General features: G+C 40.6%; 1 protein-coding gene across 1 annotated transcript in view; it reads left to right on the top strand.

Annotated features, from left to right (window-relative positions):
* The window catches only part of PRKCH (protein kinase C eta), a 175,239-nt gene that overhangs the window by 61,817 nt on the left and 96,139 nt on the right, over positions 1–17,283 (top strand). Inside the window, exons 4-6 of the mRNA XM_038406933.2 lie at positions 12,376–12,526; positions 13,590–13,624; positions 14,881–14,969. Coding sequence (XP_038262861.1) covers positions 12,376–12,526; positions 13,590–13,624; positions 14,881–14,969 — 275 coding nt within the window. The remainder of the gene's footprint in view (positions 1–12,375; positions 12,527–13,589; positions 13,625–14,880; positions 14,970–17,283) is intronic.

Below are 17,283 nucleotides of genomic sequence, written 5' to 3'. Positions count from 1 at the left end.
GAAAAATTTTGACCAGCTATAGTCATTTGTTAGCTGCATCAGGGGTTGTCTGTGGCAGTTACGTTTTCCAAACATTGATCAATCTTCCTGGAATGCAGCCATCTTGGGAATCAGCCCTTTTGGAATTGAAAAGCTGCTTCCAGCTACATTAGCAGAACAGTGAAAGTATATGCCATTGTGTAAGCTCTTTCACACTACTAGTCAGTTTAGGGCTACCTATGAAGCCAAGCTAATGCTACTGCTAGCCTAAAGGCTTGAAGATACGTTCTCATTATTATATTTCCAAAGTGAAGGTAGTCTCCCAGTGTGAGAAACGACAGCTGTTTAACAAAAGTCTTTGTTTACCATAGCAGTTGTTAGGTATACCAGTTTCTGGAGAAATATTTAACTTATGCACATGTCTGTGTTGTTGTTGTTCTCCTTTTATATGTAGGAGTCTATGTAAGGGAATAAACTTGTTAATGACCTGTTTTTAGGGCAGTTGCAATTACAGAAATGTTTAGCAAGCTCTCATGTGGAAATCTCAGAAGAGGAAGGAACAAACATAGCTAACATCGATTATATATTTAGCTATACCACTTGGGTCTATGATGTTGTCAGCTAAGTAGAGTTGGGCCCATTCAAGGATTGGGTGACTGGCCAACCAGGATAATTCAGGCTTGTAGTAAATGTGTTGATGACTCGGATGTTAGACATCCCTCTGAGGATATGTCTACAGTATAGGTACTACAGCGGCACAGCTATGGTACTGCAACTGTACCGCTGTAGTATAGACACTTATTACAATGATGGAAGGGTTTTTTCTGTTGCTGTAGTTAATCCTTCGAGAGGCGGTAGCTAAGTTGACAAAAGAATTCTTCCATCAGACTAGCAGTGTCTATACCATGGGATAGGTCGGCTTAACTACGTCTTTCAGGGCTGTGAATTTTTCATGCCCCGGTGATGTAGCTAGTTTGACCCAAGTTTTAGGTATAGACCAGGCCTGAGTTAATACTAAACTAATGTGCCAGCAATGTGTTAGCTTCACTGCTGCACGGTCCCTTCTATTTGTCAGATGAAAGATATATTTGAGGCACTCATCACTGTGGAAATGGAAAGTTGTTAACTACCTTGGCCAAAGTCCAACTCTCCTAATTTAATTTCTCCCCTTTTAAATTCTAATTATACTTTCAGTTATAATTTACTTTCCTTCCTAAAAGCTTTAGTGCTGCTAGTGAAGAAGGTCTGCTGTGGTCCACACTAGAGGTGGCTGCATTGTAGTGGTAAGTAAAATGATCACTAGTCATGGAATCGCTAAAGTACATTGGCTCCTTTTGGATGAAAGTTGATTGAAATTCAAATGATCATTAGGTTTATTAATATATTTTGCCCTTTTTTAAAAAAGCAGGATTCTCTCTTTAGGCTTTCTGACCATTCCTAATGTATTTTCTCTTCTGCATTGACTCTCTGTCAACTTGAAACAGGTTTCAGAGTAGCAGCTGTGTTAGTCTGTGTTTGCAAAAAAGAAAAGGAGGAGTACTTGTGGCACCTTAGAGACTAACAAATTTATTTGAGCATAAGCTTTCGTGAGCTACAGCTCACTTCATCGGATGCACCGATGAAGTGAGCTGTAGCTCACGAAAGCTTATGCTCAAATAAATTTGTTGGTCTCTAAGGTGCCACAAGTACTCCTCCTTTTCTTTGTCAACTTGAAGAGTATTTTCCACGTACTATATCTTTGAGATGGATGTTAAGTCCTTGTGTACACAGGAAACTGCACCAGTTTAGCATGAAGTATGAATTAAGAAAGAATTAGTTCAAGCAGTGCAAAACCTTGTGTGGACACTTTTATTTTGGCATAAAGATGTCTTTTTTTTTTTATTCAGCTTAAACTGATAAAATAAACCAAAATAAGCCAGTTTAAGACTGAAAGAAGTGTGTCCACTCAGGGGTTTGCACCAGTTTCATTATATTGGTTTAAAAACTGACTTAAGTAAAACTTTCCTGTGTAGGGAAGGTCTAAATAAGCACTGCATATTGCAATCCCTATTACAGGACTACTGCCCAAATGTGATTTGCTGGTTGCTACAATAGGACACCGGCCCTGAGGCATCGGGATCAGGGGAAGTTCAGGATCTCCCTGCCATTTCCACAGGATGTAAATTCCCCAAAATTTCACCCTGCTACTGCCAGCCTTTATCTATAAAAGTTGTCGTTCAACCAGCACTTTATAATCTCCAGCCATGTAATATATGAAAGCTTTGAAATCTATAAAGCGGGGAGGCTTCTGGCACATGAATAAATCACCAGGCACATCAAAGTGGCTTTGTTAATTTTATGTACCTGTTTTTAATAAATAATCTATTTAAATGGTTTCGGCCCTTAATAAACTATGTCTCAAAAATTCTCTTTAGTTGAATAGACGAGAAGAACTAACATGATGATTTACAGTAGGGGGTCCTCTTGCCTAAGCACAAGGATATGGTAAGGATTTTAATTCGGGGGGATAGGGGAGAAATCAGCTCTTTACTCTCTCCTGATTCAGGAACTAATAACAGTACCTAAATACTTTTTATCTGTACAACTCAAAGTTCTTTACCCAGGAAAGGTGGCTATCATTATCCCCAAACTGAGGCACAGAAAGTTTAGCAATTTGCCAAAGGTCACACAGCAGGGAAATAGACCCCAGGTCTCCAAATTCCCAGTCCTCTCTGTGCCATCTAAATCATCCAGCATCTCTGATCCTGCACCGTGCATGTGCCTCCTGCTGGGTGTTGAATCGGATGGTCTTAAGGTTAAGGCTACAGTGTGAGACACAAATAAGCAGAGTTCAGTTCCGAGCTTCATCACAGACTTTTGTGACCTTGGGCAAATACCTTCCCTTTGTGCCTCAATTTCATATCTCTAAAATGAGAATTATAATCCTTCCGTTCCTCAACAGGGCATTGTGAGATAAATACATTAATGGTAGGAGGCACTCAGATGTTCTGGTGATAGAGGCCATTTTCAGTAGGTAGGTAGAATAGAAGGCACTCAGCATTTTCTAGGAGGTACTAAGCATCTTACAGGATCAAGGCCCTACAGTGTCAGGAATACAGTTGAGAGAAGAGTAGTAATAATCCAAAAGGTAAAGTAATTATTGGACCTTTGAAAAGAAGTTTCCAGTGGGAGGGTAAGTGTTAAAGCCTGGTGCTGACAACACAGTCAGCTAAATTAATCAGGTAGTTCCTGTTATCATTTTTGACTGTTGTCATATTCAAGTACTACCAGTAGTTCAGCCTGTATCCTACCACTTGTCTGAGGGTGAGGCTTAGATGGGCATTACTCATAAATTAACTTCTTTCCCTCATGTGGCAAAAATATATAAATAGAAATGAAGTACAGCTAGTCTGCTTTCTTTAACAGCAGAAAGAGGAAATTCAAGGAGGCTGAATGCCTTGCCTTGTGTGTAGAGTTCTGCTTGTTCTTGCACTCATACCCTGATCATGGATGGATTGCCTTATTTAGTGAATTTCTACGGCTGGTAATAATTCTTTACAACGGACAAGTGAGCTGCAAATGGTTTACTAAGAGGCTGATGCTTCTGTGATTTTCCTTTTCCTAAGTATTAATATTCTATATGACAGTGTTTATATCATGCTTTCTGTGTTCAAAGCACTGTACAAATATTAACAAATTAATCCTCAAAACTCCTTTGTGAGGTAGGTGAGAATGTGTTTAGTCCTCATTTTGTAGATGGGTAAACTGAGATGGAAAGGAACAATGACTTGCCCTAAACTGCACAATGAGTGAGTTACAGAGCATGGATTAGAGCTATGAATGTGACTCCTAACCTTGGGTGAAATACTGGCTCCATTGAAGTCGATGGCAAAGCCCCCATTCACTTCACTGGAGTCAGAATTTCATCCGTTATGCTCATTCCTCCAGACAAGGTTTTAAGGCTGCACTGCTCCCTGCTGTACAGTGCAATATCCCCAGCAAGCCAGTCTGCCTAATAGCCAGTATCTGCACATTGCTTTCTCTTCCAGGGCTATGAACAGTGTATTACTGAGAGTTACAAGTTACCACACGGTTCTAAGCAAGCACATTTATTCTTAAGGTAAAAGTGTTATAGAGAAAAAATGTATAACACTCTCCTCCTCCCCCGATTTTAAATTCACATTAAACATACCATGAAACATCCGTTAGTTCTATGAGGCCCTAGTAGGCCAAAGTCTTACCAGCCCTTCTGTAGATTGGTCCAAGGAAGCCATAAAGTTCATTTTCGTTTGCTGGCTCAGAAAGAAGGCCCTTTGTCCGTTCAAACTCAGCCTTCTTAAATCAAGCCATTTCTTCATGTGAGTTTCCGGGAACTCGGTTTGAACCAGTTTATGTAAACCTCTCCATGGGGTGGTATCTCTCTAGAGTTGTTTAGTTTTGGTGACTCGCCTTAATCACCCCCTCCCCCTGCACTGTTTTTTAGTTCCTGGAGGAGCTGTGGTAAAATAGAACACATGGAGTAGAGCACAATCTTATATAAACCATTCATAAATTTAATACAGTGATCCCCAAAGATACTCCCTGGGGCTGCAATATCGGTCATACCACATTCCCGTCTAGTCAAGAGAACTAACTAACTATTTCTTTCTGTCTTTTAACACTCAACACTGAACATCTCTAGGAAGTGGAAGGTTGAAAAAAATGGACAGGTCAGATAGAAAACGGGGTAAACATACCATAATTTTCATGATTGACAAAACATGAGCACTGCCAATTTTAGGATGCAGACAGGTAAGTGTTCAAGAGGTGATTTTTGAAGCAGAAATGGAAGCCTAATTGGTTGGAAACCTTTAGCTCTTTCCTTATGAGAGACTTGCTTGCACTTGTCAGATGATTCTGAGAGTCTTTCTTTAGTGAACAATTATGGCATAAACATAAGATGCTTTAAAATATCTGCTCTATTGCTATTAAATTTTGTTGCAGGTAGGATCACCCATGGAAATCACCCATTTCCTGTCCTTTCCTGTTACTAGGTGCCAAAAGTAGGTAGTAGAGGAGATTAAACATAAGCAGTAATTGAAGATTACAAGCAAATGTAATTACTGGAATGAATTTATTTTGGCCCCACTGAATATATACATTGGAAAATAGCAATGGGGTGAACTCAGCAGGATTTAAGCTCTGGGTATAAAAAAGCTTCAAATGAAAAGAAAAAGGTAATCTTTTTTGAATTCGTTAAACATCGCATAAAAATCCTTTGCTACTGATGTAGCAAAAGTGTGATCTAAAGTGTGATAGTGTACCAAGTGGAAACTGTCAGCAAATTCAATTTTTCACTCCCCAAACCTTAGAATCATAGAATATTGGGTTGGAAGAGACCTCAGGAGCTCATCTAGTCCAACCCCCTGCTCCAAGCAGGACCAACATCAATGAAATCATCCCAGCCAGGATGGGTCAAGCTGGGCCTTAAAAAACCTCTAAGGATGGAGATTCCATCACCTCCCTAGGTAACCCATTCCAGTGCTTCACCACCCTCCTAGTGAAATAGAGTTTCCTAATATCCAACATAGACCTCCCCCACTGCAACTTGAGACCATTGCTTCTTGTTCTGTCATCTGCCACCACTGAGAACAACTGAGCTCCATCCTCTTTGGAACCCCCCTTCAGGTAGTTGAAGGCTGCTATCAAATCCCCCCTCACTCTTCTCTTCTGCAGACTAAACAAGCCCAGTTCCCTCAGTCTCTCCTCGTAAGTCATGTGCCCCAGCCCCCTAATCATTTTCGTTACCCTCCACTGGACTCTTTCCAATTTGTCCACATCCCTTCTATAATGGGGGGACCAAAACTGGACACAGTATTCCAGGTGTGGCCTCACCAGTGCCGAATAGAGGGGAATAATCGCTTCACTTGATCTGCTGGCAATGCTCCTACTAATACAGCCCAATACGCCGTTGGCCTTGGCAACAAGGGCACACTGCTGACTCATATCCAGCTTCTTGTCCACTGAAATCTCCAGGTCCTTTTCTGGAGAACTGCTGCTTAGCCGGTCGCTCCCCAGCCTATAGCAGTGCATGGGATTCTTCCTTCATAAGAGCAGGACTCTGCACTTGTCCTTGTTGAACCTCATCAGATTTTTTTTTGGCCCAATTCTCCAATTTGTCTAGGTCACTCTGGACCCTATCTCTACCCTCCAGTGTATCTACCTGTCCCCCAGCTTCGTGTCATCTTAGTGTCATAAGTGTAACCTTATTATTGTTTGTTAAAAAAAAAATAAACTTTTTGCTTATGTCAATCTGAAACCAGTTTATTCATAAAATGTATAATGTTGAGTATTTAAAAAGACCCTGAATCATAAAGATAGAAGCATTCTCGAGTCAGCTAATCCAGAATGCAACGTTACACTAGTCATGAAATGAGAAACTTCCACTCCCCAGCAGTAATAATCATAGAATCAGATCAATCAGCAATGGAAGTGACATTTTAGATCATGTTTGAGTAGCAGCCATGTTAGTCTGTATCCGCAAAAATAAAAGGAGGCCTCGTGGCACCTTAGAGATTAACAAATTTATTTGAGCATAAGCTTTCGTGAGCTACAGCTGTAGCTCACGAAAGCTTATGCTCAAATAAATTTGTTAATCTCTAAGGTGCCACGAGGCCTCCTTTTATTTTAAATCATATCTTTCACATCCTCCTGTTGGTGTAGAATTGTGCCTTCTCCATGGCTGTGTTGGGTTTATAATGTCTTAACTAATGGGGTCTTCAGCCCTTTGTGTTCATCAAACTGAAGGATTATATCTGCAGCACTCTTTTGATTTAAAAGATATTAAGTCTTTGTTGGAAAGTTTTGTCATAGGATCGGTGTTTTCCTACTAAACATCTTGGTTTTGCCTCTGTTTATTTTCAATAATGAAAATTTTCCACTGAATGCATCCGATGAAGTGAGCTGTAGCTCATGAAAGCTTATGCTCAAATAAATTTGTTAGTCTCTAAGGTGCCACAAGTACTCCTTTTCTCTTTTCTCAAACGACTTAGTGATTTATTTATTCTCTGCTCCTTAGCATGCATAATTTCCACTGACGTGAATGTGTGCTGGGTATGTCTGGAGAGTGGGAAAGGGGAAGAGACTCCTCGGTATTCATCTCTGTAGTTAGTGTTACAAATAACCAAGCACAGTAAGCACCCTGTTATTACAGAGGGCTGAATTTAGCCATCAGCACAGTACAGGCCACTCGCTTTGACTTCATTGGGGAGCTGCTTGCGTGTATATGATGGCAGAATTTGGACCATACTGCTAGTTACATTACCAGAGGTTGGAGGGTTTTAAAAGTTTATAAGTATTAAAACATTTCGTTTTGTAAAATGTTGTTGTAAAATGGGGAAGTGGGTGGATATGGGAGGAGAGATTCTATGGGAAACTGGCCAGAATACAATGTGAGTTTTTCTACATATTACTATAAATTACTTTTTATTTGTGATATTAAAAATTATAGACAAGTGGGGCTACTACATCTGCCCCCTGTGTCAAACAAGAAAGAGTCTTATGCGCTCTTATTTGTTCCATGTACAGTCTCTGGAAGGATGGTGTTATGACTACATCGGTGGAAACAGTGGTTATTTGCTGGGATTTTGCCATCTTGATGGAAGTTGGTTGTGGGGAAGGAGGTACTTTGAACTGGAAGGGAAAATTAGAGTATTCAAACTTTTTTTTTTAATAAATTTGGGCCAGATTTAAGAGCTGCTGAGTTTAACAAGTATGGCAATTTCCTCAATATCTTGGACAAACCTGATTGAAGTAAGTATCTGAGGAGCTTGTATTAAAAATGCAAGTGTTTGTGTTATGGTGGGATTGTATGTAACTTATCGAGAAGACATGACTCATGTAAACCTAGGGAACCATTATGAGCTTCAGAGGACTCTCTTAAACAGTGGGCTAAGACAAGAACGAACTGTTTGTTGAGTGGGTTTCCTAGGAAATACTTGGGAGGAGGGGAATAAAATGACTACCTCCAGACCTGAGTAGGGTCGCCCTGGCGAGGGGACCTTTGTTTGCAAATTACCTGTTCCTAGGATCAAAGGCCCCAAACGGCATAAAGGAATAACACACAGATTCACGAGTATACTGGTTCTGAGCCAAAGCTGTTATGAACTGGTAACCACAGAAAAGCCCCTTAGTGGAGTCTGAAGAACTGTTCAAAGCATCAAAATGCTGTGCAGGATTTAATCACACCCATGAAATGCTTTGAAAATATAGTCGACGCAGTGAGTAGGTGTTGAAACTTTAGCACCAGCAAGCGGGATGATGTTTTGTAGAAAAACAAAGAAGAGCTTAACTTGCCTGACTTAGATAGATGATTCCAAAGCTCAGCCTCTCTAAAATAACCAGGCAAAGCTCATGAATGCACAGCTGAATCCCCCTAAGTGGGATTAATGAGTCTGACTTCTAAATAGTTATGCTTCTTTTTGCAAAGAACTTGATTGCTTGTTGTTACACATCGGACACTTAGAAATTGGGATGGCACAGGGGAGCATTTTCTCTGTGCAGATCCCTGAGGAGAACCAAAAGGAAAATAGGAACACATGATAAATTAAAAACACATTCTGGCAAACATGAGTGACAAAATGTGAAGGGCAGGATCTTAAGTTCTGGCAAACATGAGTGACAAAATGTGAAGGGCAGGATCTGCTGGACTTCCCAGTGGAACAACTGATGAAAAGCAAGCTGTACGTTTAAATTATTCTTTAGTCCATTTACTATGCATTGAATAAACAGGAACATTTACAAACATTATAGTCTTTTCTTTTCATTTCACCTTCAATGCAGAGGAGATGCATTATCAGTGCTGAAACTCTGATGCAGGATAATTTCCTTGCTGTTTTGGTTTTTTTGTTTGTTTGGTTTTTTTTTTTTTGGCTGTGGTTGAGGAAAATGCTTAAGCATGTGCTTAATACAAGAACAAGGGTATAATCAACTCAATTAGAAAATGGCAAACTAAAAAATTATTAAAAATGTTTTTTCACACAATGTATAATTAAACTGTGGAATTCATTACCACAAGAAGTAACTGGGGCCAAGAATTTAGGAGAATTCAAAAGGGGATTGGAGACTTGTATGGAGATCAAGAATATCCAGAGTCACCAGGATTAATGATAACAAAATTGGAAGGGATGTTAAACCTTGAGCTTCAGGTCTTAAACTAGTTGTTAGAAATCAGAGTGAGACTTAATGTCAGAGGCAGATTATCCTGTCTCTGCCTGCTGCAGGGTACTTATAGCTTCCTCTGAAACATCTGAGTTTGGTCACTGTTGGAGAAAGGATACTGGACTAGATGGACCATGGGTCCCATTCAGTAAAACAATTCCTGTGTTAAGCCCCATTGACTTCAGTGGGAGTTAAGCATGTGTTGGGATGATTTCCTGATGTCTTTCTGAGCAATATCCTTTACGTTAGTTGGAAGACTGGCTATAAAGAAAGCAAGTTTCTTTTAAGTTCTTCGATCATACATACCACATCCCTGCTTTGTTTAACTGGCAGATCCCAATTTATGGAGTGTTTTCATTTTAAAAATAAATTCACGCTGTCTTGAAAGGCAAGCAGTCTTCAGTGTCCTCTAGTTGTGTCATCAGGTATGAAATTTCCAGTTTGTGCAAGTGAAAGGAAGCATGTGCAGAAAAGACTAAAGTATCCAGCAGAAAAAAATATGAGCTTTACTGATAGTTTTCCTTCTTAAGCTATACAGCAAGAATTCAAAGAGACTGGATTATATCATATGATTGGCATCCCTTTGAAATGGTTGGCTGCCGCACTGATAGCATGACTTTCTCTATCTCTGTTCCTACAGAAAGGACCATGAAATATGCTTGTGATGTTTAACTCTTTTCCCCCTCAAGCCTTGATCAAGTTGGCAGCATTTTTTGTTGTTTAAAAAAATGTCTAATGGGCAGAGCTGGTTGAAAAATGGGAAAATTTTTCAACCCATTTGTGACATGCTGAGGATACAATCCTGACTAATGGGGAGCTGTGTGGCCCCTGCCCTCTAACCTGGAGTGCTTCACACTGCTTTGCTGTTGTAGCCTCCCGCCTGGACTGCTCACAAACGGCCTCCAGCATGCAAGTCACTCCCAGCTCTGTGTCTGTGTGCGCTGCAGCCAGCCAGCCATGCTTTGGCTCTTACCAGCCTTGCTTATAGTACAGAGTGACCCCAACTCACTCCCAGTCTTAGATTTTCCCCAGAAGTATATGTCCTGTACTGCCCACCCTCTCCGGGAATGATACAAGTGTATTAAGTCCTTTATTTCTTTAAGATAATAATATGCCAGCTTATTATTTCAAATAGTTCTTCACACACTTCAGTTCAGACACACTGGATTAGATAAAACACTAAAACAAGTTTATTAACTACAAAGAGAGAGTTTTTAAGTGAATCCAAGTAATGAGGCATAAAAGTCAGAAACGGTTACAAGAAAAATAAAGATAAAACACAAGTAAGGCCTAACTTGACAACTATGTTAAATTCAAAGCAAAGTTTTCTCACCACATGCTCTCAACAGTCTGACTGGCCCAACTTCTTAGACCAGGAACCCTTTTCTGTTTAACGGCTGCTCCCTTTGTCCCTTCTCAAGCAGTGAATTGATGGAGGCAGGGGGAAGAGAGAGAGGATAGGGTGCCTGGGGTTGTTTGTTCTTTCTTTTTATAGTGTCAGTCCCCCACTTGGAAAACGTTTCTAGCTGAGATTCAGGAGACAGAGTATCTATATGTAAGGATGTTTCCTGCTGGTTTTGCCACCTGTTTGAGCTTCCTTTGTCTCCCTTCCTGCTTGATAACTGTGTTTACTACTTACATGCGGACAGACCTATTTGCCACATGTTTGAAACTTGTCATTAACATCATACGGGGAAATCTTATAACTTCACATACAATGTTGCCACACATATTTTATCAGGACAATATTGACCAGCGAATTATGAATTTTCGAATAATACCTTACAAGATATACCTTGTACAAAGATTGTAACCATAGCATGTAGGGTGTGGACATGGTACATTCTGTCAGGCCATTCTTAGGAGGTAAATGTGGTGGTTATTACAGTAGTAGCTAGAGATGACCCATACTTGCTGATAGCGTGGGGAGCAGAGTGAGGGCAGCGGCTTCAGCAGGCACTACTGAGCATGCTCAATATAAGTCAAGCAGCAAATTGGGGGGTGAGGGAGAAGAGTAGGGCATGTGACCCCATGTGCCCCACCCTGACGCATCACCTCTGGTACTAGTAGCTACACTTTCAGATATGATTAGGGGAAGTGGTGTCGATCATAAGCTAATGGGAGAATGAGTCTGCAACTCAACAGTCTCCTGAGTTGTCACTAGGCTGAACACCATGGCATGCAGAACTTCCTGACACCAACTTGAACAGAACCTTTAATCTCCTATCCCAAGGCCTGGGCCCTGAGCACTTTCACTAGAGGAGACTTTCTATTGGCATTCTACAGTAAGTGTAACACGATACACAGTTGATCAGCTCTGATTCCATCCAATAGAGGGCAGCAGTACACCTAGACTGGCCTGTTCATTGCAATATTCATGTCTTATCTGATGCAAATGTCTGCCTTTTGATCTGAGAAGCTAAGCAAGGTCAAACCTGGTCAGTGTTGGGGCGTTCTAGATGAAAAGTGCTCTGCATACAGGAAAATACAATATCACTATGATTTTGTTAGATATCCGTTAATATCTGTGAATGGCTTTATTGATATAGACAGCATTTCTGTGCTTTAGAAATGACTCAGTGCATGTTTTGCATAACTTTAGCTTTGCAGGAAGATATTTTTATATGGCTTAAATTAGTCCTAAATTTTTTTTAATTGACTAGTGATTTGGGGTAATTCAGTTTGTGTGCACAAAGTGAGAGAACTTAAAGGGGCCTTATTTTCAGAAAGTGCTAAATGCCAGACCTCTGATAAAGCAGGCTCCTTTAAGAGGCCGCCAGGTGGGCACCAAAAAATTGAGTCCCCTAAAACCACTGATCAGTTCTTAAACATACAGGCCTTTACGTTTTGTTCAATACTTAACGGAAAAAATCCCCCAAAGGGTGATGCTTAGATGTAGTATGAGAGCACCAAAGGGGAGGTAAATAGCATTCATCGAGCAAGTGAAAATTATGATCTAGTGGATAAGACACTGGACTGAGACTCTGAAGATGTGGGTTCAGTTCCTCTCTTTGCCATTGACTTGCTCTGTGATCTGGCCCAAATAATTTCTCTCTCTGTAGTTTCCCTGTCTTTAAATTGGGGTTATTATAATTGATAACCTTGTAAAGCGCTCTGAGATATATGGATCAAAAGCATTATATAAAATAATAATTATTCTCCCTGTTCTATAGATAATCATAAATTAATTTTTATGTTGTATTTTTTTTTCCTGTATAGGAACCCTCCAGAGAGAGAGAATTTTTAAAAATTTTACTCGGAAACGCCAGAGGGCTATGCGAAGAAGAGTACATCAAGTCAACGGGCACAAATTTATGGCTACATATTTGCGACAACCAACGTACTGCTCCCACTGCAAGGAGTTTATCTGGTAAGAATGACTTAAACAATAAACCTGGGCCTTTCCTTCCACTGTGGGTTTGTGCACATGGCGAGCACACGTCATCCTAGGTTGTGATTGTACAGCTCACTAGTCTGCTGCACACTAAGTCGCCATGTGAACCCCACTACTGCAGCAGTAGGTCAAAGTGCACCATGGAATTTTTAGTGCATAGTAGCAGGGTCCATGCTGTGAGTTAGTACACAACAAGTTAGTGCTTTGTAGATTTATATCCCAGCTTACCATGTGCTAAGTGACCATGTAGACAAGCCCATAACCGTACTTTTACACTCCTTCTAGCAGGTATGCCCCCATGCAGCAATCAATACTGAATTAGTTACATGGTGCTTTACAAATGTCGATTAAGAAACAGATTTTACAGCCTGAGTTAGACAAGACTAATGGTTATACAAGACCCTGGACAGCAGTTCAGTTGATGCTGTGTGAATTACTGATGGTGAGAAGAAAGCGGGAATGGATGTTTGCAGAAGTGGGTTTGAAGGAGGAGAGAGAGAGCGCGCTGGGTGGATGAGGAGACAAAAACCATTCAAGGCATAAAGAGCAGGTTAATAGATGTGGAGCTAATATGGGTAGAAAGAGTAGGGGGTTAATTAAACTGAAATGGTTGAGAAGAGTATGGGTAGAGGGAGAGGTAATTATCTCCCACTCTGTTATGTCTCTCTGTTCCATATGGAACATAAGGCCTTCAGAGATAATTATGGAGCTCTTGTAATCTGGTCCATCTAATAATCGTTTTGTTTAGAGTAATGTAGGTGAAGTACTTAAGGAAATACAGTGACAAATTTAATGTGGAAAGAAAGATGCATTTTGACAGCCTACTCTGTGAGCCAAAGCCTTCCTTGTCCCTTTGTTACATGTACTGAATCTCAGCCAGCTCATTGTCTTCTTGTCACCACTGGCTGTTTGCTTTGGAAATCATAATGCTTGGGCTCCATTGCCTTTCAGTTATGCCCTCATGAAACTACTGCAAACTGTTTTGGTTTGTGATTGTGAATCATGTTCCATGTTTTGTTTTTTGTTTTGTTTTGAACAGGGGAGTATTTGGGAAGCAGGGATACCAGTGCCAAGGTAAAGTGTTATATCCATATACCGTATATTATAGAATATTCCAACACTGAGATGCATCTCCTTCCAGCAGGGCCATGCTGTCTGCTCTTTTCTCTGAAGTCACTATTCATTCTGCTCTTTGAGCCAACCAAGAAGGGTGAATTAGCAGCTATCAGGCTGGCTGCATGAGAGCATGCCCATACATATGCATGCAGGAGCATCCTCATGCTATGGCCCCAATCCTCTGCTCCTTGGGGGTAGACTCCTGCCACTTCATTGAGCCCCACTGAAGGCAGTGGATCTCCTCGTAGCTTATTGTAGTTTGGGACCTATATCACGTCAACATAGTGCCCAGCCTTCATTAGGCCTATAGTCTCCAGGCCCCTGGGTGGATGGCTTTTCCCTACAATAATTCCTTTAACAATGCAATTAAAACCAATTGACATTAGAGAAATTACTTCAAAGGGAAAATCTGTGGTTTGACCTACTATTTTTGCCTAATGCAAAGTAATATGCTGTGTTGATTTTTACAGTATTTTTTTTCTGTTTAATGAATTCTCATCAATTTGTCTTGGCCTCTCCCTTTCCCTGTGCACTCTAAGTTGGCTTCCTGCAGGAATGGTCTTTCAGTAAGTCTAATAATGAAGCTTAGCTCTTACTAGGTGTGCTGGGACACCAGTGTGTTCACATGGACCTGAACTGCAGATAAACCAAATGTCTCCTGCCTAAGCTCAACAAAAAAGAAAGTGTTCATTTACTGATGGGCCCTTGCGAGTGCAAGCAAGCGTAAGGCTCTGGGGGGATCTCTAGACACACACTCGCGAGTGAGTTACATTTGGCCTCGCAAATGTCCCTTCTTGGAAGCACTGCCTTGGACTGTGTCTGGGGTCTGAAATTTCTCAAAGCCCATGTCCTCTATGGCCTTTGTTTGCATCACCTGTAATATTCTTCATTGGAAGATTTCAGTGGTCATATTGATTTATTCATTGTTAGTCATGTTTGGATTGCACTGACATTTCTGCATATATCGGGAATATTTATATGGGCTGAGATTTTCTAAGCTTCTTAGAGGATTTGGGTATCCAATTTCTGTTGAAATTAATGGAAACTGGATATCCAAATCCTTTAGGCAGCTTTGAAAATCTCAGCCAGGATGTACATTTCTCCTATTGTTCCATTATCTGCTGATGATTTACATGGAATCTAGCGGAGCCCAGTTTGTTTGATACATTTTTAGTCTTTTTGATAAAGTTCAATATGCTTCTTTTGTTTCCTAGTATGCACCTGTGTTGTACACAAGCGTTGCCATCATCTAATTGTTACAGCCTGCACGTGCCAAAACAATATTGACAAGACAGACACCAAGGTAAAGTCACAGTTGGTTACTTGGATCGTAGGACTTCCTGAATCTTCAGGTTTGTGTGGGTGGTAGTGGTTGCGAAATAGTGGAATTTATTCTTCTTTGGCTTCTTATCTCCATTCACAGATTCATAGATTTTAAGGCCAGAAATAACCATTTAGATCATATGGTATAACTTGCTGCATAACAGAGGCCATAGAATTTCATCCTCTGTTGAGCCCAATAATTTGTGTTTGACTAAAGCCTGTTGTGTTTGCATCCAGTCTTGATCTGAAGACTTCCAGAGCTGGAGAGTCTACCATTCCCCTTGACAGTTTGTTCCAATGATTAATCACCCTCACTTTTAAATAATTGTCTTATTTCTAGTTTGAATTTCTCTGTCTTGGACTCCTTGTTACACCTTAAAGAGCCCCTTAGTAGCTGTTTTCCCCGTGAAGAAAGTATTTGTACACCATAATCAAATCACTTCTTGATCTTTTATTATTATTATTATTATTTATTATTATTAATTCTTCCTTCTTCCATAGCTTTTGCTCTGTTTGGCACACTTTTAGGTAAGGATGTGACTGTTTGGTGAATTGTATGGCTCATTCCTAGAGCTTGATAATATTTAGGAGGTATCAGGTGAGGTATTTCCTCTAGAAATTGGGAAGTATTTCTGCCATTGTACAAAGCGCTGGTAGGACTTCATCTGGAATACTAGGTACAATTCTGGTTACCCATGTTCAAGAAGGATTAATTCAAAACTGTCAAAAACTCTGGGCCCGATTTCCCTCAGCTGAGCCTGGTGTTGGCTGGCTCAGTTCTCAGGTTGGTTCATGGGCCTAGTTGGGTTGTGGCAGCATCGCCTGGTTGGCTGGCCTCCTGATTGGCTGCGAGGAGCCTACAGGTCTGCATTTAAGCTCAGCAGCAGGTTGCGTGCTGCTGAACATTTACCCCCACAGCTGCGATCACCTGCTTGTTTCCAGCCTCACTTCAGACCTGTTCATGCCTTGTCCCTGTCCAGTTCCAGTCTGCCAGCCCAGTGCCCTTGTTCAGCTCCTGGCTCTGACTCCTGGTTCCTGTTCCTGGCTCCAACCACTAGGAAGAGCTTTAGCTCTACCCACTAGGCCATGCCCCTCACCACTGGTTCAGACTACCCATGTCCCAGTCCATGATAAAACCAGAAATTCAGAGAAGGGCTGCTAGGGTAATTATAGACCCTTTCTTGCAAGAGAAGAATAAAATAGCTTGGTATGTTTAACCTAGCAACATGAAACCTGAGAAGGGATATGATTGCTCTTTATAAATACATCAGGGAGTAAACACCAGGGGAGGAGAAGAGCTGTTTCACTTAAAGGACAATGTTGGGACAAGAACAAATGGGTATAAACTGTCCATGAATAAAGTTAGACTGGAAAGTAGAAAAAGGTACCAGACCATCAGAGGAGGGAGGCTCTGGAACAATCCTCTGAATAGGAGTAGTGAAGACAAACAAGCTAACTAATTTTAAGGCGGAGCCTGATAAATTTATGAATGGGATTATATGACAGGGTTGCCTGCAACAGCAGGCGACTGGACTCTGACCCAGATAATCACTTCCCATCCTATGTCCTGTGTTTCCATAGTATTCATCCAGGACCAAGATCCATGAGGAATATTACTAGTCATGGAGAAAATCTACACCACAAAAGGTGTATTGGAACCAATATTATTCTTTCCAGAACATGCGAACAGATGCTGTTGCTCACTATTTCTTATCAGAACTGTTGAGCTAAACTTTAATATGTTTCTTTACCAATCCTAAAATGTCAGTCAAATACTAAATCTCTCAAGATGGGAATTAATCACTTCAGTGCAAAAAAGACCTAATATCTTTTTAAAAAAGAGAGAGAGAAAGTTCAAGAGGTATAATTGACTTGAAACTTGTTGTTCCATTAGCACCTATATTTTTAGTTACTTAAGATATGGATTCACCTTTCAATCTGCCATGGCCGAAATGTTGAGGCACAAAATGAAATAAGATCCATTTGTTCAACATGTTTAACATTTTCTAAAGTTTTCTGATTCTGCATTTGTGATCTAAATAGATCACACTGGAAAAGAGGGATAACCCCAGATGTGTGTGGGGGAGGGGGGAGAAGTGGAGATCAATCAGTGTCCAAAATGGAAATAAACATTGATAAGAAGTGGTAAAAAAGAAATGAGAAATTTTGGCCTGGGAAAACTGATGCCATGTACTAAAAATGATACAGAGAGTCAGCATTTTTAAAGAATTTTATTTTTGCATGTGACACATAAGTTAAACATTTTAATGCTGATTAGTAAGTAACAAACTCCT

The sequence above is a fragment of the Dermochelys coriacea genome, chromosome 6 (genome assembly GCF_009764565.3).
Source record: "Dermochelys coriacea isolate rDerCor1 chromosome 6, rDerCor1.pri.v4, whole genome shotgun sequence".
NCBI lineage: Eukaryota > Metazoa > Chordata > Testudines > Dermochelyidae > Dermochelys > Dermochelys coriacea.
Note: the sequence above shows the minus strand (reverse complement) of the source record. Positions and strands in the feature narration are given on the sequence as shown.